The sequence below is a fragment of the Apodemus sylvaticus genome, chromosome 12 (assembly GCF_947179515.1).
Source record: "Apodemus sylvaticus chromosome 12, mApoSyl1.1, whole genome shotgun sequence".
NCBI classification, from domain to species: Eukaryota; Metazoa; Chordata; class Mammalia; order Rodentia; family Muridae; genus Apodemus; species Apodemus sylvaticus.
The window spans coordinates 59,210,877-59,238,847 of record NC_067483.1 but is presented as its reverse complement, the minus strand read 5'-3'; the positions used below and the strand labels follow the sequence as shown (position 1 = coordinate 59,238,847).

General features: G+C 45.3%; 1 protein-coding gene across 1 annotated transcript in view; it reads left to right on the top strand.

Moving 5' to 3' along the window:
* Positions 1 to 27,286, top strand: part of C12H1orf21 (chromosome 12 C1orf21 homolog) — a 208,642-nt gene extending 181,356 nt beyond the window's left edge. The window contains exons 5-6 of the mRNA XM_052200361.1: positions 3,945 to 4,005; positions 26,439 to 27,286. Coding sequence (XP_052056321.1) covers positions 3,945 to 4,005; positions 26,439 to 26,477 — 100 coding nt within the window. The 3' untranslated portion in view covers positions 26,478 to 27,286. The remainder of the gene's footprint in view (positions 1 to 3,944; positions 4,006 to 26,438) is intronic.
* The last annotated feature ends 685 nt before the right edge of the window (positions 27,287 to 27,971 follow it).

Sequence of the window (27,971 nt, the reverse complement as noted above, 5' to 3'; positions counted from 1 at the left end):
CAAACTAAGTAATTAAATAAATAAATAAAAGAAGCTTGAATGAGCCACCCACTGGGAGTGTGTCAGAAAGATTAGAGTTAGAAGAAAAAAAAACACCACAGCAACAGGGACACCTCCTTTGTAAGTCCGATTTCTATCACTAAGACAAAATTCCCAAGAAGAGACACCTGGAGAAAGGGGGGTTCGTTTGCTTCATCGCCTGCTCTGCTGTTCCTCGGCCTCCGACAAAGCAAAAGCATCCCAGCCAGGAGCATGTGGTACAAAGAAGCCGCTACCCTGTTGGCAGCTGGGAAAGCAGCAGCGGCGGCAGGAGACAGAGACAGAGACAGAGAGATAACATGAGCATGGAGAGAGACAGAGACGAGGTGCATCCGTCAGGAGCTTCCCCCACTGGCCTCAGCCAAAGCCCCTCGAGCTAAGGAGTTCCGTGCCTCTCAGTACCCCATTAAACTCTCAGTAACCCATTAAACTCTTAACTCCATCGGGGATGCGCGAGATGATCCAGTGCCCCACCCCCAGAGACCAGAGACCGTTTCCTCTGAGCATGGCCACAGCGAATCCCGTCTTTAAGGCATTACCTTTAGGATGTCATTACCAGATCTAAACCGTATTATAGCTTTATATTCTTGTGGCTGAAGCTTCCCATATTCGGAAACTGTATATGTCACCAGAAATGAAAGCTGAAAGCCTTTAGCTCCGAAGCCCATTTTCTCTGTCATTCCCTCATTGGATTGCTTTGCTTTAAGATTCCGTAGTCCCACTTAGCTGAGAAGCAACAGAAAGAAAAGCCTCTGAAGGTGTGAGGTGATTTTACAGAGCTCTGCAGTGCCTGGGGGATTCACTGAGCTTTGTTAGTTAGCACACATACCAGTATAGAGCTTTTTATAAAATTTGGATCTGGTGAATATAAGCCCCACATATTCATGATATATAAACTTGTATGCAGCACAGCAGTCCCTTCCTATGTAGAGAGGAAGGGTAAGAAAGTCAGTGGCTTTTGCCTCCCTACCCAACTCCTAGTCATCCAGTTATGCATCAGGAAAAGAAGATGATTAGAATAGAGTTGGTACCCAGGGACTGGTCCTCACAGGGCAGTGTGTAAATGCTGGCACCATGCTGGTGCGTTGGTAGGATCTCCGCGAGGTAAGGGGAGAGTTCACGTGTATCAGAGCAGCTTGTCTGATCGGAGTAAAAATTCTATGAGATTTTATTCTCTAAAGAAATCTCTGCAGAATTCCCTCTGGGATGAGCCCATGGAACGCAGAATAAGCCTTCCTCTTTCTAACCCTGCTAAAAGTGGGGTGATGGACAGGTAACTAGGACCTTGAGGGGAGCATGTGTTCCTCTGGTTAAGGGTGCCATAGCCCTGCGGCAGAAGCACGTGTCGGAAAGAGCTACATCCTGCATGAGGTTTGACAACGACAAGCCCCCTTTCTGTTCACTCAGCTCCACCACTGCAGGAAGCATGCTGTATTTCAGGAATGAATCTGCCTGGTATGTAAAGGCAGGCAGGCAGGCAGGCAGGATGCACTTCCCTATCAGTGGGCAGAGCAAACTAAAACCACTGAGGTTTTTGTGCTTGTGTCTCCACACACAGCCTTCTCCTTCAGCCTCAAGTTCCTGATACAGAACATATAATAAGTTCCCTGTGACCACGGAAATGGCGGACACACTTGAAGAGTTAAGATATTCCCCCTTAGTCCTCCGTACATAGGAATTGATGATTTCATGTGGTAATCATTAAATAAAGATGTAAATGAAAGTTGGCAACAGCTGTCGATGGTTAGCAGAAAGCCTGCTTATGTATGAAGAGGAGGGCCAGGCACCTTACCCATGTGACCAACCACACTGCCTCTGTGAGCGGTCAAGAGTCACATGGATTTAAATAGCACTCTATCAGTCAGTTAACAAACATTTATTGCCTTGCTGCTACATGCAAAGTAACACATTTCTAAGAAATACAACCAGGGGGGCTGGAGAGATGGCTTAGTGGTTAAGAGGTCCTGAGTTCAATTTCCAGCAACCACATGGTGGCTCACAACCATCTGTAATGGGATCTGATGCTCTCTTCTTGTATGTCTGAAGATAGCTACAGTGTAGTCATATACACTGAGTAAATAATTCTTTTAAACAAAATAAATAAATGAAAGAAATACAACCAGAAAGTTTGCACCATAAACACCAAAACCTAAAAAAGCGCCATTTTCATGGAGTCTCTTGGACACTCGTCTACACAGGCGTGCATCTCTTCTGTTACCTGTATGAAGATATGCACCTGCTTTAATGTCTTTGCTACCTGGGACCTACAACTTCTAAGAGCCTGACCAAGAACAAAAACCAAAGTATGCCCATGCGGCAAACATGGATGCCAGACGGTTCATGTTCTGCACCCATGGGAGACCTGTATCTCCCTTCAATTAACTCTTGCCTTCACTGCAGACACAGCTGAAAAGCTTGGCTGTGCTGTTCCAAAGCCTGGTGTAAAGTAGCATCTGGGAACGAAGCTGACAGGACCAGCACTCTCACAAGAGACAGGTAGAGAACAGTCTCAGGATCAGGCCCGGAACTCAAGCGCTGGGGCTGCAGGTGATTGGCTGACAGCCGACCCGCGCATCCATACTGGTGGCCCTGGGGATCATGGTGTCACAGGAAAGTGTGATGATTTAAGACTACCAGCATGGCCACAAGGAAACTAGCTTATAGAGGACCCTTAGAGTGTGCAGTTGGCCAGTTTGCCTCCAGAGTAGCTCAAATAACAGAATGTCTAGGCAGGTAAAGCAGTGAGCAGCTGAGGAAACTTGTGATAGTACACACACTGGCTTTTCTGCTCAGGATTCTGCAGAGAGACTGTTGACTGCGTTCTCTGCGTCCCAGATTCTGCATACAAAAGAGGGCCCAGTTCCCAAATAGAGCATTGCCTTTATCTGAGCGATTTCATAAAGGATGGCGAAATGACACGCTAGGTGCGAAAGTGCTTTGTAAGCTGTGAACTGATTAGCGGTGCCTTCCCTAGCACAGCCGATGTCAGGTGCTCACAGATTTTGAGTCTTGGCCTTACACCTAGAGGAGAGCTGCTCGAGGGAGTCTCGTTCATGGAAAGCCTGCAGGGCTTCAGGACACTCCTGTGGCCCCTAGGGTGGAAGGTGTTATTCTAATGGCACATCACGTGGGCTTCTTCCTACACTCAGCTTAAAGAAAGAAACCATTCCAGGCCTGCCCTCCACTTTCCTCCCCAGACACTGCAACCAGGGTAGTGTGTGTCGCTCACCCAGTGCCCTTCGCCTCCTCAGAATATCTGCATGTCTTGACAGGCGGAAGGACCTGGTTAGCACTGAGTCCCGTTTCCACGCCTTTCCCATCCGTGACCCCTTTCTCCTGTGTTATTCCCACCAACACCAGACATCTGACTAAGCAGAACAGAGCGAGCAAACGCACAGGCTCCGGGCTTCTCAGAGGCTCTGCTTACCTTAGCTCACGTGCCAGTGGAATTTCAGTGACAAAGAAACCGGTCACGGGCAGCGTCAGGCTGCTCCTGTGTCCTCTGCACTTGTGTCTCTAGCTTGTGTTCATAGCTGGATGTACTGGAGCTGCAACCACTGTGAGATCTGTATTTCACACGTGGGGGGCTGAAAATGCCACATGTTGCATGTCCTGACTTTCTTCTTTTAGAATGTGTTTTTAAAGGGTAATAGCCATATAAATAGCCGCTGCGCATTGAGTGGACGTTGTATTCCTTACATCGTGAGCACCCGTAGACGTGGGAAACATGTTTGCGAGATCAGTGCCAGGGCATCTATTCTAAAGTAGCTTGAGGGTACTTTAGTGGGAATGTCTGCAGTAAGGCGCTGTGTGTCCCGGAGTGTCGAGGTCCACCACTGTGTATCTCAGGGGGCGTGGAATTAAGAAAGCGTGGCAGTAAGTGCTTGTTCTCCTCTGTTTTCCAGCATGCACATCTCCGAAAGCCAACAAGAATTCTTCAGAATGCTGGATGAAAAAATTGAAAAGGTAAGCAGGCAAACAAACTACATTGCTTCGAGATGAAAACACTCACTGCAAGGGAGGATAACGATACTTTTGATCCTGTGTTCTAAATCTTCTGGCAAAGGATTGGACCAAAACTTAAAACAGAATATATAAAGAAATGATGGGATAGAGCCCCGGGGTCGCAGGCTCCTCCAGCTCGTTCTGGTAGGTCAGGTCAGGGAGAGGCCATGGAGAAACTCAGACCTCATACTGCAAGGGGTGCGGCTGCCTGCGAGCGTCCAGCAGGCACCTCCGCGTGCCTGCCACGTCTCTGAGTTCTTTACAAACATCTTGTACCTGTTTCTGTTACAACCCTCCTCTGGGCAATGACCTTTTTACCTCTAGACCACACCAGCTATTACAGGTAACACGGAAAGCGATTGCTGCATTTTGCTGAGACTCCCAAGGCTTGAGTAACTTCCCCACAGTGCGTATCTAATACAATGTCCCCCTAAGCTGCAGCTTCGCTTTCTACAGTTTCAGTGACTCAAGAGTCAAGTGCGGTCCAGAAACACTAAGTGAAAAAGTCAGATAATTGCTTACGACTCGTAAGTAACTCGTAACTATTGTCATAATTATTATTCATTGCCATTAACCTCGTACTGTGCCAAATTCGTACATTAAACTTTATTGCACACGTATAAGTATGTGTGTATCTTCACACCATCGTCCAGTCAGCGTGCATACACGAGAGTGGTCACCTAAGATGGAAATTCCTCACACCCGGTACTGTCAGAGCTGTGCTGTGACACCACAGCATTGCTTGCAAGTTTGTGGTGATGCCACTTTAAAAACCATCCGCTACAACTGCATGGAAGGACAGCACGTGCAGTCATGGTACATGACGCTTGGTGACAAAGGGCTATACCACTGACATGTATACTTACACTACTTGTAGCTGTTTTAAATGTATACCTTCTACTTATAATAGAATATAAGTTATTAAGAAATGGTAGCCTTGCCACATCACCATCTGTCTCATGCATCTCAGGGACCCTAACAGGCCGTATGAGGTGATTGACCCATGCCATCCAGGTCTGTGGGAACCCCCTCTCTAATGTTTGTGTAACAAAATTGCCGAGTGATGTATTTCTCCAATGGGTCTTCATCATTACATGGCATGTGACTGTGTACAGGGAAACAGAATATACATGATTAGCCACTGTCCCCAGCTTTAGGAATCTTTGGGAGTCTTGGATACCCATTCCCAACAGATAATAGGGATACCTATAATAATTATGATTGGAATTCCATAGTCCTAGCTCATCCGAGTCTCCGCATTGCTTTTTGGCCCGTGTATAGATTTACATTGACCGAAAAGTACAAAGTTGGTGTATGTGGGAATGGAAGCAGTAACTCAATCTCATTACCCCATGTGCTGAATGGAGCCAGGCAGCAATGCTAACTTACAAATCTGACAGAACTTATGGACACTATAAAAAGGAATAAAAAATTAGAACATATTGTGCTACAATTAAAGCATCACAGGACAGTCTTTGAGTTTCATTTTTTATTATTTTACCGTGTGTGTGTGTGTGTGTGTGTGTGTGTGCAAGTGCACGAGTTCATTCAGGTGCACATGCGTGTGTATCCGTATGGAAGCCAGAGGTCGGTCTTAGGTATCATTCCTCAGCATATCTCTGCTTTGTTTTTTGAGACAAAGTCTCTCAGTGGGACCTAGAGCTTGCCAGATAAGCTAGCTTTTCTAGCCAGTGAACTCCAAGAATGCGCCGTCCCCGCCCCCCTAGCTCTGGGATTATGACCATGTACAGGCTTTTTTATGTGGTTTGTGGGGATAGAACTCAGGTCCTTGTGTTGTCGAGTTATTTCATGGATGGAGCTCCCTCTCTGGACTCCCCTATTTCCAGATTGAGGGCTGTTAGGCAGGTGTTGTTTTTAACTTTTATTTCTTAAAAACTTTATGCCTCTCACTCCCCACTCCAACTCCTCTCAGAACCCCCCACCACATCTCTCCCCCAACCTCATGTTCTCTTTTGTAATTTTTATTTACTTTTAACCCTCTGAGTCTGATGAGTCTTAGCGCTTTTCATATGTGTGTGGACATGGGGGAACATGAGGAACTGACCAGGACCCACACTCCTAAAAAAAGTGACTCTCCTGTCCAACAACCATCAGCTGCCAGTAGCTCCTCAGCTACGAGTGGGGCCTTGTAAAGCCCCCTCCCCTATGTGCTGCAAATGACTGACTTGATCTTGTGTGGGTAAGGCAGCTGCTGTGAGCTCGTGTGTACAACAGCCATGTCATGGCTGGGGACAACAGTTCCAGCACTCCTGCTCCTCTGGCTCCTACAGTCTTCTGCCTCCATTCGACATGATGCTCCCCGAGTGCTGGACAGAGGCAGGGGTGCTATGGATGACCTGTCTATGGCTGAGAGCTCTCTCTCTCAGCCTCATTGATCACTACTGCCCCTCTGCATTAACCACGTCCCACTGCAGTCAGAGCTCCTCCGAGCCAGGTTGGAAACAGCACAGTTCTGTGGAGATAAACATACAAGATGCAGTTTGGCAACATGGCGACCATTTAGAAGAATGTCAATAGATTTTCTTCTGTGACTTCCTGGCCATGGGTTTTGGGCCATGTTTTCAATATCAAACATGAATTTCCCGGGGAGCAGACCTCATATCCAATCTAAAGAGTAGTTGGTTACCCCGTTGCCTGCCACTATTGCAGCTGTGGGTGCATATTGATGGAAGATCAGTATCGTAGCGTGCAGAGTCCAGTGATGGACAAAGCCATCAGTATCTTTCATGATCCAGCAGCCTGTGTAACACCTTCCACCTCGATGAAAACCAACCAGTGGGGAGTCTTCTGATCAGCTCAAGACTGATGTCTCTGTGTCCTGCCACCAAAGTGTGGTGTCTCCAGCAGCAGGACGTCACCATCTCATTACGGTGGTCAAGCAAGAGCAGTGGCTAGAGCCTTTATGGTTTTTGGGTACCCCTGCGTGTTCTCTGAGGAGTATCCTGTATGGAGATAACCCATTCCTGGTATTGAAATTTTCATTTAAAAACTGGAGTCTTTGGCAAGCAACATTATTTGCTAACACGGGGTACTTCTGTGCAATCTCCTTTTAAAAAATAATTGAATTAGTTTACATACTAGTGGAGTTTCCTAAGACTTCTTCATAGCTGTAATGCTATTATAGTTAGCTCACTCTATATCTCCTTTACACACTCACATGCCTGCGCCCACTCAGAACTTTACCTTCCAGGATTCTCCCCTGTTCATTCATAACACATATGTTCTGCTGTCCCCTCCCCTGTTCATTCATAACACATATGTTCTGCTGTCCCCTCTTAGGACCATGAGTCCTTAGGCAGACATCATTTTGATTAAGCCTTCTCCTGATCTCTCCTTTGCCCTCTCCTCCACTACCTGCTTGGGCCATTCTTCCTCCAAGATTCCCTCTTTACCTCATTTCTCCTATATTTTACTATTTCCCCTCCCTATATTTATATACACGAGAGAGAATAAGTGGGCTTTTCATCTGGACATCTCTCCATGAAAATCCTGCCTTATAGTTACGCTGGTTAATGCAAGATAGAGGTGCTCGTGAATTTTTAACCATTTCAGAGTAGGACTCAGTTTCAAAAGTGGACCTAGGAAAGAGTAAGCCCATAGTCTCCTATCTCATGGGAACGCAGCAGCTGCCACCAGTGTGAGCCTGGAGGTGGAGAAAGAGCGTGATGGTGCCCCGTGGAAGTCCCTGCCCAGAGAGAAACATTGCAAGTGTGTTTCTTTGTTTTCAGTAAAATATTGGCATATGTCTGACTTGACATTGAAAACTTCATTTCAGATCAATTGCAAAATTTCACATATTGGTTCCAAAGATGTTCAGCATGCTGATGTCATTTTGTTTAGTAAAGAGAAGCAAAAAGAGAAATATTTTGTTCCTACTATAATAAAAATCTTTTCTTTTTCTATTTTATTTAGCTTTTTCCACTACTAGTTTAGTGGGTTGGTTTTGTTTGTTTGTTTTTTGTGGTGGTGGTGATGGTGGTGGTTTGGTTTGGTTTTTGCTTTTTGGGTTTTTTGGCAATTAAAAATTTTGCCTAGTAGTTCAGGGTCGACTGGAAAAACTGAAACCTAGATTTTTAAGTTATGTTTTTCAAACATTTATGAGCTTTGGCAAGGCATTAAGATGATCTCGTCCCTCCTTGGCAAATTCCTGTGACTGAAACGCTGTCTCCTATACTCAGTGCTCCTATCTAAAGCACCCAGGAGAGAACAGGACATCTTTGGCACAACAAAAACACTGTTTTTGACTTGACCACGTCTGGGGTAGAGCCTTCCCTAGACAAGTAGCATTTAAATTCCACATGAACAGTGTTCCCACTCTTGGGGACCTTTTCCTTTTCTTTGTTTTTCTTCTTTTGGTTTGGTACTGATAACCAAACCCAGAGCCTCATGCACGGTGCCTGCTGGGAAGTGTTCTGCTTCTGTGCTGTGCCCCAACCCCAAACATATGTAATGTAAAAGAAAACTGTTACTCTGCCATTGTGCATTCCCTTGTTTTGCACAGATGATGCCCTGCCCTGTGGACCATGTCTTTTCTGGTCCCCCTCACTTCTCTAACCTTTATCCTTTTACATGTGCTGTTCTAAGTACTGTTGAAGAATTATGCATCCAAAACTCAAAATACCCTCCTCAGTGCATGCATTTGGCTCAGTGAGATCCTAGCTATCATTTATCTAACCACAACTTAAGTTGAGTTCTTCCGTGTCATTTTCCTGGGCTTTTAGAACATTGCTAAGTATTTCTTTGATCAAGACAAGCATGAAGACAACCATAAACACAGCTCGAGTCATCCTTTGATTTTTTTTTTTTTTTGAGTTTATTCAATTCATTTTCACCCGGAGCTTTGTGTGCTCAGAATCATGCTGGGAAGTTTCGAGCTGATGAAAGTTTGTCTCTTACAGAAATGCCCAAGAACTCCTTTTCTCTCCCTAGATTTTACAAAGCCATGGCTGAGGTAAACCCTGGCTTCCCTTGACTCAACCATTGCATTTCCTAGATAGTGTGGGGCGTGCGTTGAAATTTTCCTCTCTGTCCTCCTCTCTGGATACCAAATAAGAACTTCCACTTCTCAAAACAGGTGTGAAAGCACACTAGGGTGCCACACTGAGGCCCGCCACTTTGTCTGTATAGGAAAACTCACCGTGTGTGTCTGGTCTGCTCTCAGTTGGGGCGGTTGATTGGAACTACAGCTGACCTTCATACACAGTTAGGAACATGGCCTTCTAAGAACTTTGTAGAGTTCCCAGTCTCAGGTCACTTAACACGCTGATTCAGCATCTGTGGGCTTCAACTTTTATTTTTTTTAGTAGTTCCTTTATTTATTTATTTACTTATTGTTTATCTTATGCTTATGAATACACTGTTGCTGTATTCAGACACACCAGAAGAGGGCATCAGATCCCCATCACAGATGGTTGTGAGCCACCATGTGGTTGCTGGGAATTGAACTCAGGACCCCCCAGAAAAGCAATTAGTGCTTTTAACCACTGAGCCATCTTTCCAGCCCGAGCTTCAGGCTTTTAAATATCTCCCCTCTATTATCTTAACCCTTGGCTTCATTTATGTTATATCTCTATATAACATCCCAACTCCCTATCGTTGAGAGGCTGACTTGGGGGTTTATCGTCAGTTCTCTTAAAATTACTTTTTTAGTAGTTTGTCTTCAGAATAATGGTTTCCTTATGACATTGCACACTAATACACAGGCATTGCTCTCTCTATCCCATGAGTTCATTTTAAATTGAGTTTCTCGGGGCAGGGCCAAGGGTCCAGTGGTAAGGTTCTTGCAGCCTAAGCATGGGGACCTGAGTTCAGATCCCCAGTCCTCATATGAAAAGCCAGGCGTGGCAATGCTCACCTACAGCCAACAGCACTGAACGGAGCAGACTGTAGGAGTTCAGTGGTCATCCAGGCGTGGCAATGCACACCTACAGCCAGCAGCACTGAACAGAGCAGACTGTAGGAGTTCAGTGGTCATCCAGGCGTGGCAATGCTCACCTACAGCCAACAGCACTGAACAGAGCAGACTCTAGGTGTTCAGTGGTCAGCCAGGCGTGGCAATGCACACCTACAGCCAACAGCACTGAACAGAGCAGACTGTAGGAGTTCAGTGGTCAGCCAGGCTAGCTGAAGCAGAGAGCTCTGGGTTCAGAGAGACCCATCTCAGAATGAGGCTGTGAGCAAGAACCTCTGGCTTCTACATGTTCACACACAAGTGAGCTCACTCACACACATACATACACAACATGCATATACCCATAACACAGCATGCTCACACACAGAGACAGAGAGGGGGAGGGACGCAGTGTCCTTGGAGTGAGAAATGTCCCCTATAGGGTCATGTGTTTGAATACTTTGTCTTCAGTGGGTAGAACTGTTTGGGGAGACTGTGCAACCTTTAAGAGGCAGAGCCTGCCTGGGGGGGTAGGTCACTGGGACGCGCTTTGGGGGTCTGTAGCTTCCTTTTGCTCCCTGTTCTGTCTCTCCACACCTGCCTGTGGCCGTGTTCCCGGCCTGGATGGCTGCTCCCCTCTGGAACCGTGAGCCAGAATCAACCCATTTCTCCTTCCTTCCCCGCTTCCCTTCATTCTTCTGCCTGAAAGTCTCCTTCTAACTCCCTCACACTCTTATGTGATTTTGAGACTTTGGCTTCCTTGGCTGGAATTACTCAGGCCGACGCTGTCTGAGTAACTGTCTAAGGAAGAGCAGCATATGAACTTGAAATCAGTTGGTTGATGTAGGGACCTCTTCCCCTGGAACGACCATTTATTTACACTTAGATGATATGAGAATCCCTGAAAGGCCTGAGTTCCATGGGCTCCAAAGCTATACTGATTGGAAAGAAAGAATATGGCAGATCCGCACGTATGAGGTTAATTCTAGGGCCGTTGTCTGTTATATCAAATCGGCTCAGTCTGACCCATGCCCGGGGCACTGCATCAGGCATAGAAGAAGCACACTATTTACCTGACACAGTCTTGAGTAGGATGCTGAGCTCTGGGCGAATAACTCTCGTAAGGACAGCTAGTCTCTGAGTTGCTGAAGAACCAGATATAATATTTGACACATGTAGCTTGTGAGACAGGCTTTACTTTCAGGTAGCGTGTTTAAAGGCTCCTTCCATGCCTGAGACTAATGAGAAAACATGGGGCTATTGTGTACAAGCCTAAAAAGATGCCCCGCAGCCAGAAAAGAACTCACGGCATATGTTATTATATAGAACAATTTCCGGCAGGGCTGGAGATCTGACCCAGCCAGTAAAGTGCTTGCTCAAGCATGAGGAACTGGGTTCAGTCCTCAGTAGCCGATGAAAGCTGGCCACAGTGGCTCACATCCGTAACCCAGCACTGAAGGAGGGAACACAGGAGCATCTTGGGGATCTCTGGCCAGCCAGATTAGCTAAAACACTGGCATCAGCCTCTGCCTACACACACACACACACACACACACATGCATGGGGGTATGAGGACATACACACTCAGTTTCTGGTCTACACACACACACATACACACACACAAACATACACATTCAGCTTCTGGTCTACACACACATTCAGCCTCTGGTCTACACGCACACACATGCACACTCAGCCTCTAGTCTATACATGCATACATACACACACACACACACACTCAGCCTCTGGTCTTCACAACACACATAAACACACACACTCAGCCTCTGGTCTACACACACACACTCAGCCTCTGGTCTACACACACACACATACACACACACACTCAGCCTCTGGTCTACACACACACACACACTCAGCCTCTGGTCTACATACATACACATACACACACACACTCAGCCTCTGGTCTACACACACATACACACACACACTCAGCCTCTGGTCTACACACACACACACACATACACACCACAGCAGTTTCTTGTCATGGTGAAGCATGCCATCAGCCTGCAGCCACATCGCTCTCTTCACCCCTTGCCTTACCAGCCCTCTCCCACTTGCATAGCCAAACTAAAGCTGCGATTACAGAGCAAGGCTCTGACTCACTCCTGGTTTGTTTTTATTCCTGCTTCCAGCTTTGTGCAGATGACTGAATAATTGTGACCCTGGCGTAGTGGTTACTAGTGAAGTGTGAACACAGCCTGGCCTTTAAGAATCCCAGCATTCCCCTCTGACTCATAGGAATTATTAATGCATTCAAGGGACACGAACGGGGATGTCACGGGGACAGTCAAGGGGAGCGCGTGGGCCTAAAAACCTTCAAGCCTCTGCTTGCTTTCCTGGGCAGAGCTTGAGTTTCAGAGAATTCACGAGGTTCTGTCAGCCAGGTTCATTAGGGATCAGCAGGAGTATTCAGGTTCTGAAGCAATAGAGAGATGAATGAAAGAGAAGCCACACTGTGGCTGTGAAGAAGACATGGCTGACAACCCTGCAGGCTTGGCGCAGTAAAGCCGTCAGTGAACGGCTTCATCTCGTCTCTGGACAAGGCAAGAGGCCCAAACTGGCATTGGGAGCAAGAGGACGCTGGTGTTCAGGTCCTGGTCCCGTTCTGTTCCTGCTCTCCATTATCCTTTAGCTGTCTCTCCATCTCTCCTTCCACTCCTCCTCTCCTTCCTCAAAGCCCTTCTGCTATCTGCATTTGGCATCTGTGAGCATTGCTGTGACATTACAGCAAGTGCCTGGGAGAGATATCAATCTTGGGTGACTACTGTTATTTAAAAATACCTAAATAAATGTGGTAGCACACACCTAAAATCTCAACTTTTCAGAAGGCCAAACGTGATCATAATTTCAGGGCCAGCGTGGACTACAGCATGAGGTGAGCACTATCTTGGGCAACTTAGTGAGGCCCTGACTCAAAATCAAAAGTGAAAACAGGGCTAGAAATGTAGCCCAGTGGTTAGAGCACATTTGCCTAGTGATTTCCAGGCCCTAGGGTCAATTCCAGAACTGGAATTTAAAAGTCAAAAAATATTGGAAGCATTGAGCAAATCTCTAGGCTTCAAAACCAAGTCTCAATCTGTTTGTTTCCCTAGAACATAGCTTAAGATATACGACACCTGTTGGTTAAGTGAGTGACACAGATAAGATCACTGTGCTTCAACGGGCAAACACTGGAAAAGATAGAGATGTGGTTGGGAAGATGCCCGCGGCTGCCCTGGGTAGGAGATGCTTTTAACAGTTTGAAGCCACGTGGGAGCACACAGCAGGTACATTGCCCGGGAATTCAATCCACTAGGCCTAGAGGGGGATCACGGTGCAAGACAAAGCTTCAAACCTGAGCCAGAGCCAGGAACTCAGGCTAATCACTTAAATTCTCTGATCCTTAGTTTCCACACCAAGAAGATTTGGATGATGATGCTAACTTGGGAGATTAAAGAGAATATATACACAGAGCTTTGGCTGTGGCCTAGATGTCCTGTGCTCGGTGGATTTTCTGTGCATCGCTGAGCATTTGAGAGGTCTGTGATAGAAGATGAAGATGAAGAATTAACCCAGCTCTTGCCTAAGCCAGTCCTTCCTGTGGCAGGCATGGAGGATAGAATATCAGATGGAGATAGAATATCAGAATGGGACATCTCAGCCGAGCGGTGGTGGCACACACAGCCTGGCACTTGGGAGGCAGAAGCAGACTGCTCTCAGAGTTCGAGACCAGCCTGGTCTACAGAGTGGGACAGCCAGGGCTATACAGAGAATCCCTGTCTCAGGAAAAAAACAAAAAAGCAGAATGGGACATCTCCAGCAGCCTGGCTGTTTTGTGGCATAACCTACACATTGAGTCAGTCAGTCGGTGGCAGGGTACAGCTGAATCCTCATCTAGATTTTTCCTGTTTGAGGCTTCTTTAAACTCCTGTAGGTTTTTACAACTTGCTTTTGTGAGATGTTTTAAACTGTATGTTAAGATCAGCCCCCAGAATGCTTGTAACAATAATAATGACAAAAAAGAGTTAAGAAAAGAAGCACTATCAACATCACAAAGGTGGTCACGCTGGCTTCTTTGGTTCCTTTAATAAGCTTCGGTTAAGCCCACTTAGTAGGTTCTCTGGATGAGAATGGACCAGCAGTAGAAGGCACAAGATCCAGCATTAGATAGAGGACTTGCTTTTGGATGCTTCTAATCCAGAGAGGCATGATGTTTGAGTTGTAAGGATCTGTGGGGAATGTCCTACCCCATTCTTCCCGCTTCATCTTCCTCTTCATCGAAGAGTGAAGCTGCCCGGTGTCTGTCAGTCGCGGAGAATCCAGTGTTTATTCTCATTATTCCTGGAGAAAGCTGCTGCGTGGAGTCACTCTGCCCACTCTCTCTGCCTCTTTTGGATTCTCCTCTGAGTAAGAGGTAAACTGTAACTGCCCGCAGTTACGTCGAGCGGGTTACCTGGAAGGGAAGCTGGGGATGTATGGGAAGGCGGCAAAAAGAGATGGAGACCAAGACAACATTGCTGTTCAAGGCCTCAAAGTTTAATGGAGAACTCCAAAGGCAGGGGAAAACCCTTCCCCCAAAGACTGGAAGCTTCTCCACAGAACCGGTTCAGTTGCTCCACAGGTGGCTGGTGTTTCTCAGGAAACTGCAGGTCCTTGAAGAACAACGGACTTCACCTTGGTCTGAGCACTCCACCCTAGGTGGAGGGGATTATGGCTGACACAGGAGTTCCTGCTCAAAGGCTGGGAGAGGAACTTCACCTTGGTCGATCTTAAGTTCCTGCCAGGTGGCATTGGCACTGCAATAAGGCTCTCTACAGTAAACTAAAATGTTCTAAACCCATATTTTCAGTCTTGATTTTTGGAAGTTTGGGGCTGGCCAATCTGCCTCCTCTCTGGATACCCAGAGATCCTGCCCCAGCACCCACCTTCTTAGTGAATTGAGTAATTTCCAAGACAGACGCAGAGCTAGTTCAGAGTACCACTTGTAACTTTAAAACATCAAAGGGTTTGTGGTTAAATTATATAGCATACATTTTTATAATATGAACTATATGTAATTCAAACTATTAAAAACTGTCTTTTACATTAGTAGGTATATACACATGAAATTCTTTTATATATATATATCTCACAACAGCAGTCTATGTTAATAGCAAAAATGAAGGTTTAAGAATCTGGAAGCCACTGAACATTCAACAGCAGAGGAACAAATTAAATCTTCTATATCCCAGTATTATACAGCAGTTAAAAGAACTGAGCCAGATGTATAGATGGCATAGTTCCAGTTTTCAAATAATATTATCAAATCAACAGAATAATTGTATAAAATGTATGTCGTAAAAAATGCTATGATATGTTTTTATACTTAACATTCAACAAGTAGATTCCAGGTACCAGTCAAATATCAAGTATTGACAGGCATATGATAAATACATGTGCATATATTCACATTAGTATGGTATATTCTATATGAAATATTTATATAAGTGGCAGGCAATTATATGCTATGTATTTAAATATACTGACACACATAAAAGAATAATGTTTGATATAATATGTCTAATGTTACCTTAATTATATGTTAATTAATATGATATGTTAATATTATTAGATATAATATATCTAATGTTATCAATATGATAGCACTATTAATGTCTCTACAAAGCTTGAGGTGGGAGTGTGGCTCGGTGATAGGGTATATAGCTTTGCCTGAGCTCAAACTGCAGCCTCAGAAGTTGAAAGGATGAATACCAAACCTGTAGCGATGTAATTTCACTTCCTAGTTGGGAGGGTTCATAGAAACGTGTTACAAAGTGTGAGGCATTCCTGTGTCTGAGTGGTAGCGAGGTAGCGTCCGCTCCATTCTTTGTACTACTCTGAAACTTGACTTTCTCAAAGAGAAGTCCACGCAAACAGGAATGTATTTACCACAGAATGTCAAGTGGCAAAAAAGCCGATTACGTAGCGGTCACTGGCCTTGCTGCCATTTTCCGCTGCACCCAACCTGCGTCCTCGGCTGTCCGGAAGGAAATCTCCAGGACCGTTAGCATCCGGTCAGTGGGCCAAGCACTAGGTCACCTGAAACGTTCCTGTTTTAGATTTCACTTGAAACTTCTATTCCCAGCGCTCCCACCACGGGTCAGAGCCACAGATGACACTGTGTGGCCTGTCCCTCAGGAAATGCTGTTCTTGTTGGCCAGTTGGCCAGACGTGAGGTGACTCTTAATTTAAGCATTTTATAACTCGTTGAGCCAAACAGTCTCCACATGCAATTGATGCTGCCACCTCAGCCTCTTACATTTTGTCTGAACCCCGCGTGGTTGCTGTCCTGCCTACATGCTTTCTTGGGAAACACACTGGGTCAGGACGGTCAGCCGACAACTCCAGACACACAGTGAAACCCCGTGGACCCCACTCATCTTCCTTTCTGGATTGTGGGCAAGTTAGCACCTTAGCCATCTCGTGGAAGAAGAGGGAAGCTGAACGGAAGAGACCCTCTAACCCAGAGCACACTCAAGAGGCCTTTCTGCTTCCTCTCAATTAGCTCGTGTTCTCCCTTAATGGTTCTTAGGGTAGTTGTCCCTGTGCTTCCTGCTCTGAAAGCCAAGAAGAAGGAAGGGAAGGTGAGCCTCCTAACCCAGCAAGCAGCGGCACACCCCATGGGGAGGAAGAAAGACTCCATCTTCAGTGGGCCTAGTCTGTGGGGCAGGTAAGAGTGGTGAGCGCTCTCCTCCGCTTCTCCACTGTGACTAGTGAAACCGGTCACCATCCTGTGGGGGAAGCAGAGAGGCAGCCACGCAAGAGTCTGGCTGTCAATCAAGTCAGAGGGATGTGACTTGTCTTCCCAAATGTCCTCCCTCACTTTAAATTCTAGAGTAAACACTGCCTCCTCAGGTTATAAAGGTTGTACCAAATTTGGAATCACATCTCTCTCACGAGGCAAATGAATTCAGATCTAGATTTGCCAACTGTACAAAATGAGCCCAGAGAGACCCATAAAGCCCCTATCCACAAGCAAGTTGTATTAGAGTTTCTCGGACTGAAAAACTGATAAGACACTAAAATTAGGAATTTCTTAGAATCAAGCTCATCAGGGTAACCTGGAAACCGGTCACAAAAATTATTGCACATCTGTTTATCACCAAAAAAAAAAAAAATCTGACCAGGGAAATTTTTTTAAAAAAATAATGCCCAGTGGAGAAAGAATGAAGTAAATTATTCCTTTCACAGGATAGAAACCACAGGAGAATGAGGTGTAGACGGCGGAGAAGCAGGTGAAATGTGAAAAATCAAACTGAAGGCTGTAGACAGATTGTTAAATTTAATTTTGCTTGCTGCAGTTTTCTTGGTGGTGGGCTGTTTTTCTAACTTGCCACCGTGCGGCTGTTATCTGAGTTGGTGTCCTGCAGAATTTGGTTCATCCTGGAAGAAATGACAAAGCTCTCAGGGTAGAAATCAGTTCTGGTGTCTACTCCTTAGGGGACAAGCAATGTTGGCCTCTCGCTGTAGGGACAGACTATTGTTGTCTTTCTAGGCCTGAAACACTTCTGGCCCACGTGAAGAGAGTGGTCTTCACGTGTTTAAGATCTGGCTGATGAAGAGACAAAACAGATTTTGTACAATTTGAAACGTGATATGAAATTCAATTTTTGGTAGCCACAGATAATTTCTTGGGGAGGGGGGGCTTAGCGGGGTGGACAGCTAGCTATTAATGCCTCCACTGATTTTTCTAATGAAAAATCATGTCATACTGTGTAGCCCAGGCTTGCCTTAAACTCATAACCTTCCTGCCTCTGCCTCTGCCTCCTGAGGGCTGGATAGCTGGCCCCGCCGTACAGCCTTATGGATGTTTTAGGGCAGTGGTTCTCAACCTGCTGCGACCCTTTAACACAGCTCCTCACCATGTGCTGACCCCAACCGTAAGATTATTTCCATTGATATTTCATAACCGTAATTTTGCTACTGTTATGAATCATAATGTAAATGTCTGTGTTTTCCAATGGGCTTAGGCAACCCCTGTGAAAGGATCATTTAACCCTTCCACGAAGGGGTCACAAGCCACAGGCTGAGACCTGCTGTGTTACAGGACTCAACTGCACCTGGTTAGCTGAAGCCGGCCCCGGATGGAACAGGGAGGGCTTCAAATATCTACTAGCTGGCCCTGCCAAAGGACGGCTGCACGTCTCTCCCCTGTGTCATGGGTTAGGTATAGCGTGGCAAATACAGGTACCCCCAGTTCTTTATCTGGCCTCCTCATCACTGTCTTGCAGGGAAGAGTATCACTGAAGTGACGTAAACACCAAAGACAGACAAAGCTTGGGACATGGGACCTTTAAAAGGTTCTCACCTACCCTTGCTGATGGTGGATGGTGGTGTGGCCTCGATGAATCTGGGGGGGGGGGGGGGGGTAGGTGGGGGGGAGGTGGGGGGGGTACACCCACCATTTTTCTGTCTTGAAAATGAAAAGTCCTGTATCCCAGGACTGTCATCGCTTCTGTGATCTCAGGATCGTCCTGAATGTGGTCGGAGCTTCTGAGGCGGTCACGCTCTGCTGCTCCTCACCAACCAGGCCTTTTTCCCAACTGAAATAATAATGTGTGAGCCTAATTAGAATAAAGCTCATTAGAGACAGAGACAGCCATTAATGCCTCCACTGATTTTTCTAATGAAATAAGCCGGGGGAGGAGACTTTAACGGGGCGGCTAATTATTTTTGTTTTCTTCAGCATTTCTTCCGCCATTAAAACTGTTGTTGTAAGCTGTCACTGGACTGTAAATGAAAATGGAGCTGAAGGTGACATGTGACATTTCCAGCCCTGGGGAGGGGCATCTGCTTCCATCCCACACCCCTGCCGGGAGCTGTCAGACCCTAGTCTCAGAGGCTGCGCTCTCTGCATTCCCGGGTTGGCCCCGCTGCGCCTCCTGTGCGGCTGGCTGGCTAGTGGCTCCTTGATGCTGAAGCAGTAAGTGTGGTTATCCTGCCTCGCGCTCCTGGTTCAAGGCTGAAAGTCACATTCCACAGAAACCTGGATATGCCGTTGCCTAGGACTGTGATACTTAGAGGAACAGATTCTGAGCTAGCTAAGCAGAGAAGGGGAACTCCATTGGATTTATGTACAGGAATTCAGCTGGGGCAGCCACATTTTGTTAATCAAAATGCTCCTCGCTACTCAGAAAGCAGTAAAGTCCCACAGTGCCAGGTAGAGGCTGTTACAGAAGGATAACGGTCGTTCGGACCTGAGTGCGTGGCAGGGCAGATGCTGAAAACGAAGTAGCGATGCTCCCACGGATGCTGCACGTTGGAATAGCTTAAATACATACAAAGGATGGCTAGTGGGCAGTGGGATTCTAGTATCCACTTCTAACCCCTCCTTCCACCTGCCCGGCCCTTTCCTCATTTCCACACTGTTAGCGCAACACAAGCCCACAAGCTGACCTGACCACTGCTCAGCCTGTGGCTTCAGCTGATTCTGTTGAATTGTTAAAGAGGGCAGGGCTTCCTCCAGTGGGCTCCAAGATACCCTGACCCTTCCTTCTCTAATCACAATGGCAGGGCATTGATTGCGCCCACTCACGGTGGAGGGGTCACAAGTGATACGACCCACAGGATTCTAGTAGACACCAAAGGACAGAAGAGCAGGATGCATCGACTGTCCTCTCTAAGGGAGGCCACCATTTTAGCCAAAATTGCTATACACCCGGTCGGGGTTAAGTAGGGCCACCAAGAGGAGACAGATTGACAGGAAGATGCCATAGTAGGTCCAGGTCATACAGACCGCAGTAGCCAGGCAGAGAATGCTGGAGACGTGTGACGGCAGAGAGCAGTCGGTGCATGCAAATAAATGACTGGAGCCCAGAGAACGCGAGATACTCCTGGAGTCTTCTAGCGGTGGGCAGTGCGTGAGCATATCTTAGTACCTGTTTTCAGATACTTTTCTCCATGTCTCATAAAAATGCTACAAGATAAATCCCTGTAGTTATACACTTGACAACTTCATCAAGGTATAACGGATCTTATAAACATACAAAGCTAACTTGATTGGACATGCGCCGGCCAATGGGTTTTAGTACGCTTGCCCAACTGCAGAGCTAGCCGCACATTCTACCTTTAAAACACTTGTGTTGCATTAATAATGACTTTCCTGCTTGTAGTCAGTCTCCAGGCCCTACCTGTGATCGGCTGTCTTTGGGTTTTATTTCTCTGATTGCTATTAAAAAGGACACAAATCTTCTTGTGGCTTAGTGGGGATGGCCAGGCCACTCTAGAAGCAGCTATACCCACTGTGCGCTGCCTCTAGCAATGAGTGTGCCCACATTTACCACACACCCTTAAAAACTGGCTGCCATGAGTATTTCATTTTTGTTTTTATTAGTTTTTTTTTTATTACTAAAGTAGAGTATATTTCTCCTTGGGTGCTTTTGGCTTGTATTTTGTTTCCGAATAAGTTTTTACCCTCTGTGTTTTGCCTTTCTTTAGGGTCTTCTTACATATGTCTTTATTTAAAAGTTTGAATTTTTCTTAGTTTTCATAGATTTCATATTAAATCCTTTGGCTACTTTTGCCAATGTGAAGTTTCCTCTTTTTTAATGTGTGAGTATAAATATGTGCAGATAAAAAGGTAGGGGTATGTCTGTCCGTCTGTGTGTGTGTGTGTGTGTGTGTGTCTGTGTGTGTGTGTCTGTGTGTGTGTGTCTGTGTGTGTATACATGCATGCACACACCAAAAGACAACCCTGGGTGTCATCCTCAGGAGTGCCTTTCCTTCCTTTGAAGCAAAGTCTATGACTGTCTATGAGCTCACTAGTTAGAGGGCACTGACTGCCCAGGGAACCCTCCTGTCTCCACCCTGCTCAGCTGTGTGTGCTTTTGGGGTCGAGGTGCACCTGTGTGCATATGCCTGTGAAGGCTTGGAGGCGACAGCAGTGACTTCCTCAGACATTTTCTACTCTATTTATTGAGGCAGGCTCTGTCTGAATTGGGAGCTTGCCCAGTTGGCTAACCTGGCTCGAAAGCTTGCTTCAGCCGCCCAGAACCTGCTCCGACTCCGAGATCACAGGTGCCCCTTCGCCCTTCCCAGGACATATGAGTTCTGGAGTTCCAAACTCCGGTCCTCACACTTAACCCCCACACCAGCTTTTCCGTGGATTCTGGAAACTTGAGTTCACGTCCTTCTGGTCGCAAAGCAGAGGCTCTACAGACTGAGTTACTGCCTCGAAGTGATGTTGATTTTATATTTTTATGGTTTTTTTGTTTGTCTTTTTACATGTTCAAATACATGCACACATGCACACACATGCACACGTGCACACAGGTGCTCTGTTTCTTTGAAGCTATTTAACTGTTCAGTTAACATCTCAGATTAATGAAAGTTCAGAGTTACGTTGTGGTAAATTTTTTAAGATTTAGGACACTGTCAGCTACTTAATTTCCATGCAGCTTAATCTATTTCTGGAATATGACGTTCAGTATTTGAGGCCTGGGGTTCTGGGCATTTGTTTGTTTTGTTTTGGATGTGTCTTTAAAAAGAAGGAAGAGAAGGAAAGAAGAGGAAGGGGAGAAGGAAGAAGGAGGAGGATTCAGAATCAAACGAGTGTTGAGCCTCAGGAAATGGAGCCAAGGTTGTCATCGTCCGCAGAGGCATCCACTGAGTCCAGAGGCCAAGAGCGAGCCTTCTCTGGAGGCTACAGGCGCACAGGATTTAGCTGCCCTGCTCTAAAAGATTTGCCATTTGTTTTTTTTGTTGTTGTTGTTGTTTTTGTTTTGTTTGCTTGTTTGGATTTTTTTGTTTGTTTGTTTTTCAGTGCATGGGGCAGCACTTGCTAGGTAGACACTTTATCACTAAGCTGTACACGCCACCTTTTTTTTGTTGTTTGTATGTTTGTTTGGGTACGAGGTTGGTATAAGTTGCCAGAGCTAACCTTCAACTTGGAAAACTCCAGCCTCAGCCTCCAAGGAGCTAAATATTACAGGTCTGTGCCACCAGGCCTAACTTTTCCTGTAATTTGAATCTATACCAAAGCGGCCCACGGCTCTTTTAAATAATCTCCTACTGGGCATCATCATTCCAAAGTTTCCATTCTTACAATGTGCTGGGGCCTCCAGGAAAATATCCCGTGGGTCCTTCACACAAGGCTGGGATCCTGATTCTCAGTTCTCAGCTCCAGTTGCGTCTTGGGGTCTTTACAGAGGCTTTTGTTTTGGGTCCCTTTATGAAGGTTAGAGGGGCATACCTCACCTGAGAGACCTACTGTGCATCACTCAGCCTGCTCGATCCTGCTTCCTGACCCCTGTCAGATGAACATTTGATGATTCTGGTTTTTAGCAGTTCTTTAACTATTTAAATGGAACATGAAGTCCTATTAGCAGAAGCAGGATGACTACATACAAATGGGGGTTCCCATGGGGTATGGGGACTGGATTCCCTCAGCAGTTCTCTGGGTCACTTAGGACTGTATGTCATGTGGTACCTCTTAGCTGCAATTTGTTCTGATTCAGAAGCCTTTGCTACCAAAATATTTGATCCTCTGAGCTGTGGCACAAGATGCTAAAAAAAAACCGAAACTGACTGGAATTTGAATTTTCTTATCAAGTCATTGTAGTCTCACAGAAAAGGCAAAGATTAGTGCAGGGATCTTGGGCTTCTCTGAGATTTACTCACAAGCCACAAGGCTCCACTCCTACCATGCAGGGGCTGATACGAATAATAAATGAATGTCTGCAGAGAAACTCACTGTGGTTTGTTTTCCTCCTTCCCGGAGCAATTACAAAATTTAGGGGAACAAGTTCTCGGGCAATGAAGGTTCGGGGAATCTTGGTTTTACAGAGGGTTTGTTCAGCTTCGTCCCACAAAAGGTCTTTGTGTGTTAGCAGTCACCTTGGAGGGTCTGAAATGGTGGGTGTGTGTTCGTGCACAGTGTGTGTGTGTGTGTGTGTGTGTGTGTGTGTGTGTGATCTCTGCCAAGTTCTTCCTCATGAACCTCTCAACCTCTTGTGACCTACCTGGACTTTTGCTTAGCTGTGAGGCTTTATTTTGACATACCATGAAAAGGAACTTTAGTTTTTACCATAGAGCTTGTATTCATGCACAAGAATTGGTGCTTAGATCTGCCTGGGGCACACTGATGAGGGAGCCAAGTTCTCTGGCCCCTGTCAGATCATACCGTATGACCACAGCCCTCAGTCACAAGGGTTAGTCTGCTCTTGCTGGGAGCCTGAACAAACCCAATGTTTATGCTAACAGTGAGAACAGAAGTGGCAAGAGCTAACAATATCGATTACCTGACAGAATGATGTATTTTTCCACACATAACCCTGATCACAGCCCTATTGGATAGAGATCATGACTGTGCCCAAGAAACCAAAGCCTATTATTTTGCCCAGCATCCATCAGTGAATCCACTCTGAGCCTCCTCCGTTCAGCCACGTGGACATCATCACCTGCTGTCTGTAACACTATGCTGCTAGATTTGTATGTATCCTGTATCCCACGCTGGAAAATAAATTCCCAGTGGTCAGAAGCCTTGAGGGTCTCCTTTACAGCTCTGCAGCAGGTGATTGAGAGGACAGTTCCTGCCTGGTCTGGGCCAAAATGAGGGGTGGTGTCTGCCTGAGCCTTGTCTTGGGGAAGGCTGTCATGGGGGTGGCTGCTACCTACATCCTCTTCCTGGGAGCATTGGCTGTCCATTTTCTCCATCCACTGGAGGCCTTATGCCGCACGTGAATGAAGCCTCAAGTTGACAATGGACAGCGACAAGGAATAGGTTATCAGTCCTGCTTCGGTGGGTCCCAGGGCGTCACTATGTCAGCGTGTGTCCATTTTGTGTTCTTTGTGCATGTACCCACACGCTATGAACAAATGATCTACCAGTCACGATTTAGACACTGTTAATACTTTCCACAGCCATGTTAAATACTGTCATCATTTTTATTTCATCAGTGAGAAAACTGAGGCTAAAAGAGGTAACAATAATATGTACCAACCAGTACCCCCAGAGTTCCCAGGGACTAAACTACCAACCAAAGAGTACACATGGAGGGACCCATGGCTACAGCTGCAGATGTAGCAGAGAATGGCCTTTTCTGACATCAAGGAGAGGAGAGGCCATTGGTCATGTGAAGGATCAATGCCCCAGTATAGGGGACTGCCAGAGCAGAAAAGTGGGAAGGGGGTGGGATGGGGGTTTTCAGAGGGGTAACGAGGAAAGGGGATAACATTTGAAATGTAAATAAAGCAAATATCTAATAAAAAATAAAAAATAAATTAAAAAGAAGGTGTTTTATTTCCTGTATGGGATAAACATTTAAAAAGCAATGAATATGAAGAAGAGAGGTTGAAGTGCATATCTTTGGGATAAGAAAAGTCATTTTACATTACTATCTTTTACTTTATTATATTATCATCTTTTTATATTATGTATAATACTGCTAGGTATTTTAATAAATGATTGATGTCTAATTAATAATATATTTTATATGTGTATGGTTTGTCTATCTGCAGTTATAAAATTAGAATTTTGGGAGAAAAAAAAAAGAGGTAACTTGAACAAGGGACCTAAATTAGCAAGAAACGCATCCAGGATTAGCAGCCAGACCTTGGACGGAGAAGCCATTGCAGTGACTCTGAGTACTGGGGAAGTGTGAAACATTCCCCATGTGCAGATATATAACGAACATTTAAACATGTCATATGTTTGATGAACAGTTAGTTACGTTTTTAAAATTTTAAGAATTGGTGTTTTTAAGAATGGATCCCAATTGTTTAGAAAATTCTGGGTTTGGTTGAAAAAAAAAAATTTACTGAATATACTGGAAAGAACCATGGGCTGAGGGGTTAGAAAAGTACATCTAGTAACCAAAAATTGTAGGGTTTTTTTTTACTGTAAGAAAATATGACTTATAATAGTACAAATTCAGCCTGAACTCAACGGAGTAGATACATGGTAAGCAAAGAATTGTTTGCTACCAATACTTCATGCATATCAACTATAGAAATGAAATAACTTAAACCAAAGTAAAAGAAACAACCAAGGATCCATGGAAGTTGCCTGATATAAATGTATTATAAAATCAGTAACAAGAAAATCTCTTGGGGGACTAGAGAGATGGCTCAGCGGTTAAGAGCACTGGCTGTTCTTCCAAAGGTCCTGAGTTCAATTCCCAGCAACCACATGGTGGCTCACAACCATCCGTAATGAGATCTGATGCCCTCTTCTGGTGTGTCTGAAGACAGCTGAAGTGTACTCATATAAATGAAATAAATATAAATTAAATAAATAAAATAAATCTGAAGAAGAAGAAGAAGAAGAAGAAGAAGAAGAAGAAGAAGAAGAAGAAGAAGAAGAAGAAGAAGAAGAAGAAGAAGAAGAAGAAGAAGAAGAAGAAGAAGAAGAAGAAGAAAAAGAAGAAAAAGAAGAAAAAGAAGAAAAGAAAACAGCTTGGGATGATGACTTGCTTATCTAAGTAAGATAAACTACCGAAGCACATAGTGTCATACACAATTTTCAGTTATATTGCTTGAGGTTCTTATTTTTATATGTTATTAAGCCAAAAGATCTGTTTTTAAAGGAGCATTTGTCCCCAAATTTAGAGCATCTAGCTTGTACTTGAAAAGAAAAATCAGTGGAGTGATGGGTCCAAACCAAATAATCCAATTTGACCTTTCACAGAAGCCCATTCTGTGATATTGTGATGGCACAGACGTGGGGTTTTGTCTGTGGAGACTTGCTCGCCCTGAGGAAGTTACATCCTTTGATCAGGACAGCCCGGCGGGTCAATCCTGGCCCCAGCTGTGTCTTCACAGTGGAGAGGGGATAGAAGATGCCCCAAGCAGCCACCTCCTCCTGTCTACGCCTGCAGAACCTGCTTCCTGGCAGGTTCTTCAGTGCTCCTGTCCTGGAGTCATTCGTGAGGACCAGGCTCAGTCCCACATCTATCACACGTGCTCGTAAAACTCTTATTTCATCTAAACTGTTTTAGAGTGAATTAAAAACTCGAGCACCCCTGGATTACACGCCCTCCCCCTGTGACATTTAAGCATGGGGAGGGAGCTGTAGAATGTGAGCCTCTGAAAGTGACTGTTGAGTCTTCCTGCTGAGAAAGAAAACTCCTGACTGCCTCCACACTTTGACTTTCTTGGTATAAGCTCTATCCCATACATCCCTGTAATATAAGTTGAGATAAAATCTTACCGGCATTTTTATAAAGCTTATCATGGGCTTGGTCTATCATACCTTGAAGTAAATAGAGCTTAAAAAATCAGTCTTTATGTGCGCATGCACCATGCGTGCAATGCTCCGTGCATGCATGCTCCATGTGTGCATTCCTGCATCCGTCTGAACCCAACAGTCGCTGATGAATACTATTACAGAGTAATGAATGATGAATTCTATTACAAAGCAGAATTTAAGTCGGAAGGAAATGGATCCGCTATTCCAGACCCTGGTTTAACTTTAGTCATGTGACCTTTGCTTTTTTTCTCTTCCCAGGGTCGGGATTACTGTTCTGAAGAAGAGGATATCACATAGCATCGATTCTCCCAGTCAGACCAGGAGCTACTACTGTGTAAATAGGTTACACCCCAGTTGAAACCTTTGCAAAGGTCGGTTCTCTTCACTGAACAGCACTATAGCAAACGAAGACTGTTCCATATCCTATGCCCCATTAAATTACAGTGTTTCTTAATGAACCTGCAAAGGAATATTGCTAAACACAAACACACACACACAAAAAAAAACAAAACAAAACAAAAACAAAAAAACTGTTCTGGAACTTTCTTTGTTGCTGCTAGTTGACACTTGTTGCAACTTTTCACTTCTCTTGTGTCCAAGTATGCAGCAAAATTCTGCAGTTCACCTTAAAGATACTATTGGTTTCTCGATGCTCTCAAGCCTGTTTTCTCTATGATGGGGTAGATGTGAACTCTGATACAGACGTCAGTGCTAGCCTGGTTCTGCTTCAATGTCAAGCATCCCCTCCCCCTCTTTCCTCCTTATCCATCTCTTTCCAAGTGGTCCAGAGATGGCCAGAGCCTTGCTTCTCACTGATAACGTGGGACTTTGGTCACAGGATGGTGGCCATGGTGAGCCTAGTTCCTCTGCTCAAAAGAGCCACAGTTGATTGGAAACCTGTTGTGACCTGATTCCCGGAAGTGACAAAGGAACGAGAGAGCAGTAGGTTGTCCCACGTACTAGGACTCTTAGTGCAGGATTAAGCTTGTAGCATTGGCTTTTGCTCAGAGGCAAATGGAAGTGTGACCACGTGACCACAATCATTTTCAACCCCTCCCTCCTCACTTTTTTTTTCTAAGAAATAAACATTTTGCTGTTTTTATGTATCCTTGTCTTCTCCCATTCATCCAGTTCAGCATTTTAAGATGACCCTAGGTGTGGACGCTGCGTCCTCCTTCACAGTCACACTGATGATTGGCTAACCTAAATGGCTCCCTGCCCTTCTGGTGACATCTACCATAGTTTGGAAGGGCTGTGAGTGGTCAGAGGAGATGAGGGGACAACCCCATGACTTCTTATGAGGGCTGGAAACCACCATTAACCTTTCACTCTGTTAGCTATTAAAACGCGATGTTTTCTGATTTCCCCCTTCAACATGTTACATGAGCCTTTCCTCTTCATTCCTTTCTGTTTCCAGCTCTGGTAGTGTGGGTAAAAAAAATGTCTGCCTACTAGAAAACATAGGACATTCACACTGGTGACGTTACTTGGAGATGTGAAAGCCAAAAGCCCCTGGTGGTGGGGAGTGTTGACTGTGTGTTCAGTAGAGTTTATTTTTCCATACTATATGAAGAGAATGATCTCTTCTCAAAGACAGAAGTAATATTTTTAACAAATATTGTCACAAGTAAATCAAAAGGAGAAAAATAACTTTTGTATTTTTTTAATCGTGTTTGATAGCTCTGATGAGGGTTCTCTTTGTTACTTTCAGGGGAGGGCGCCCTATTAAATGTCACGCCAACAGCCCAGGGTTGGGCTTGTCCTACACACACACACACACACACACACACA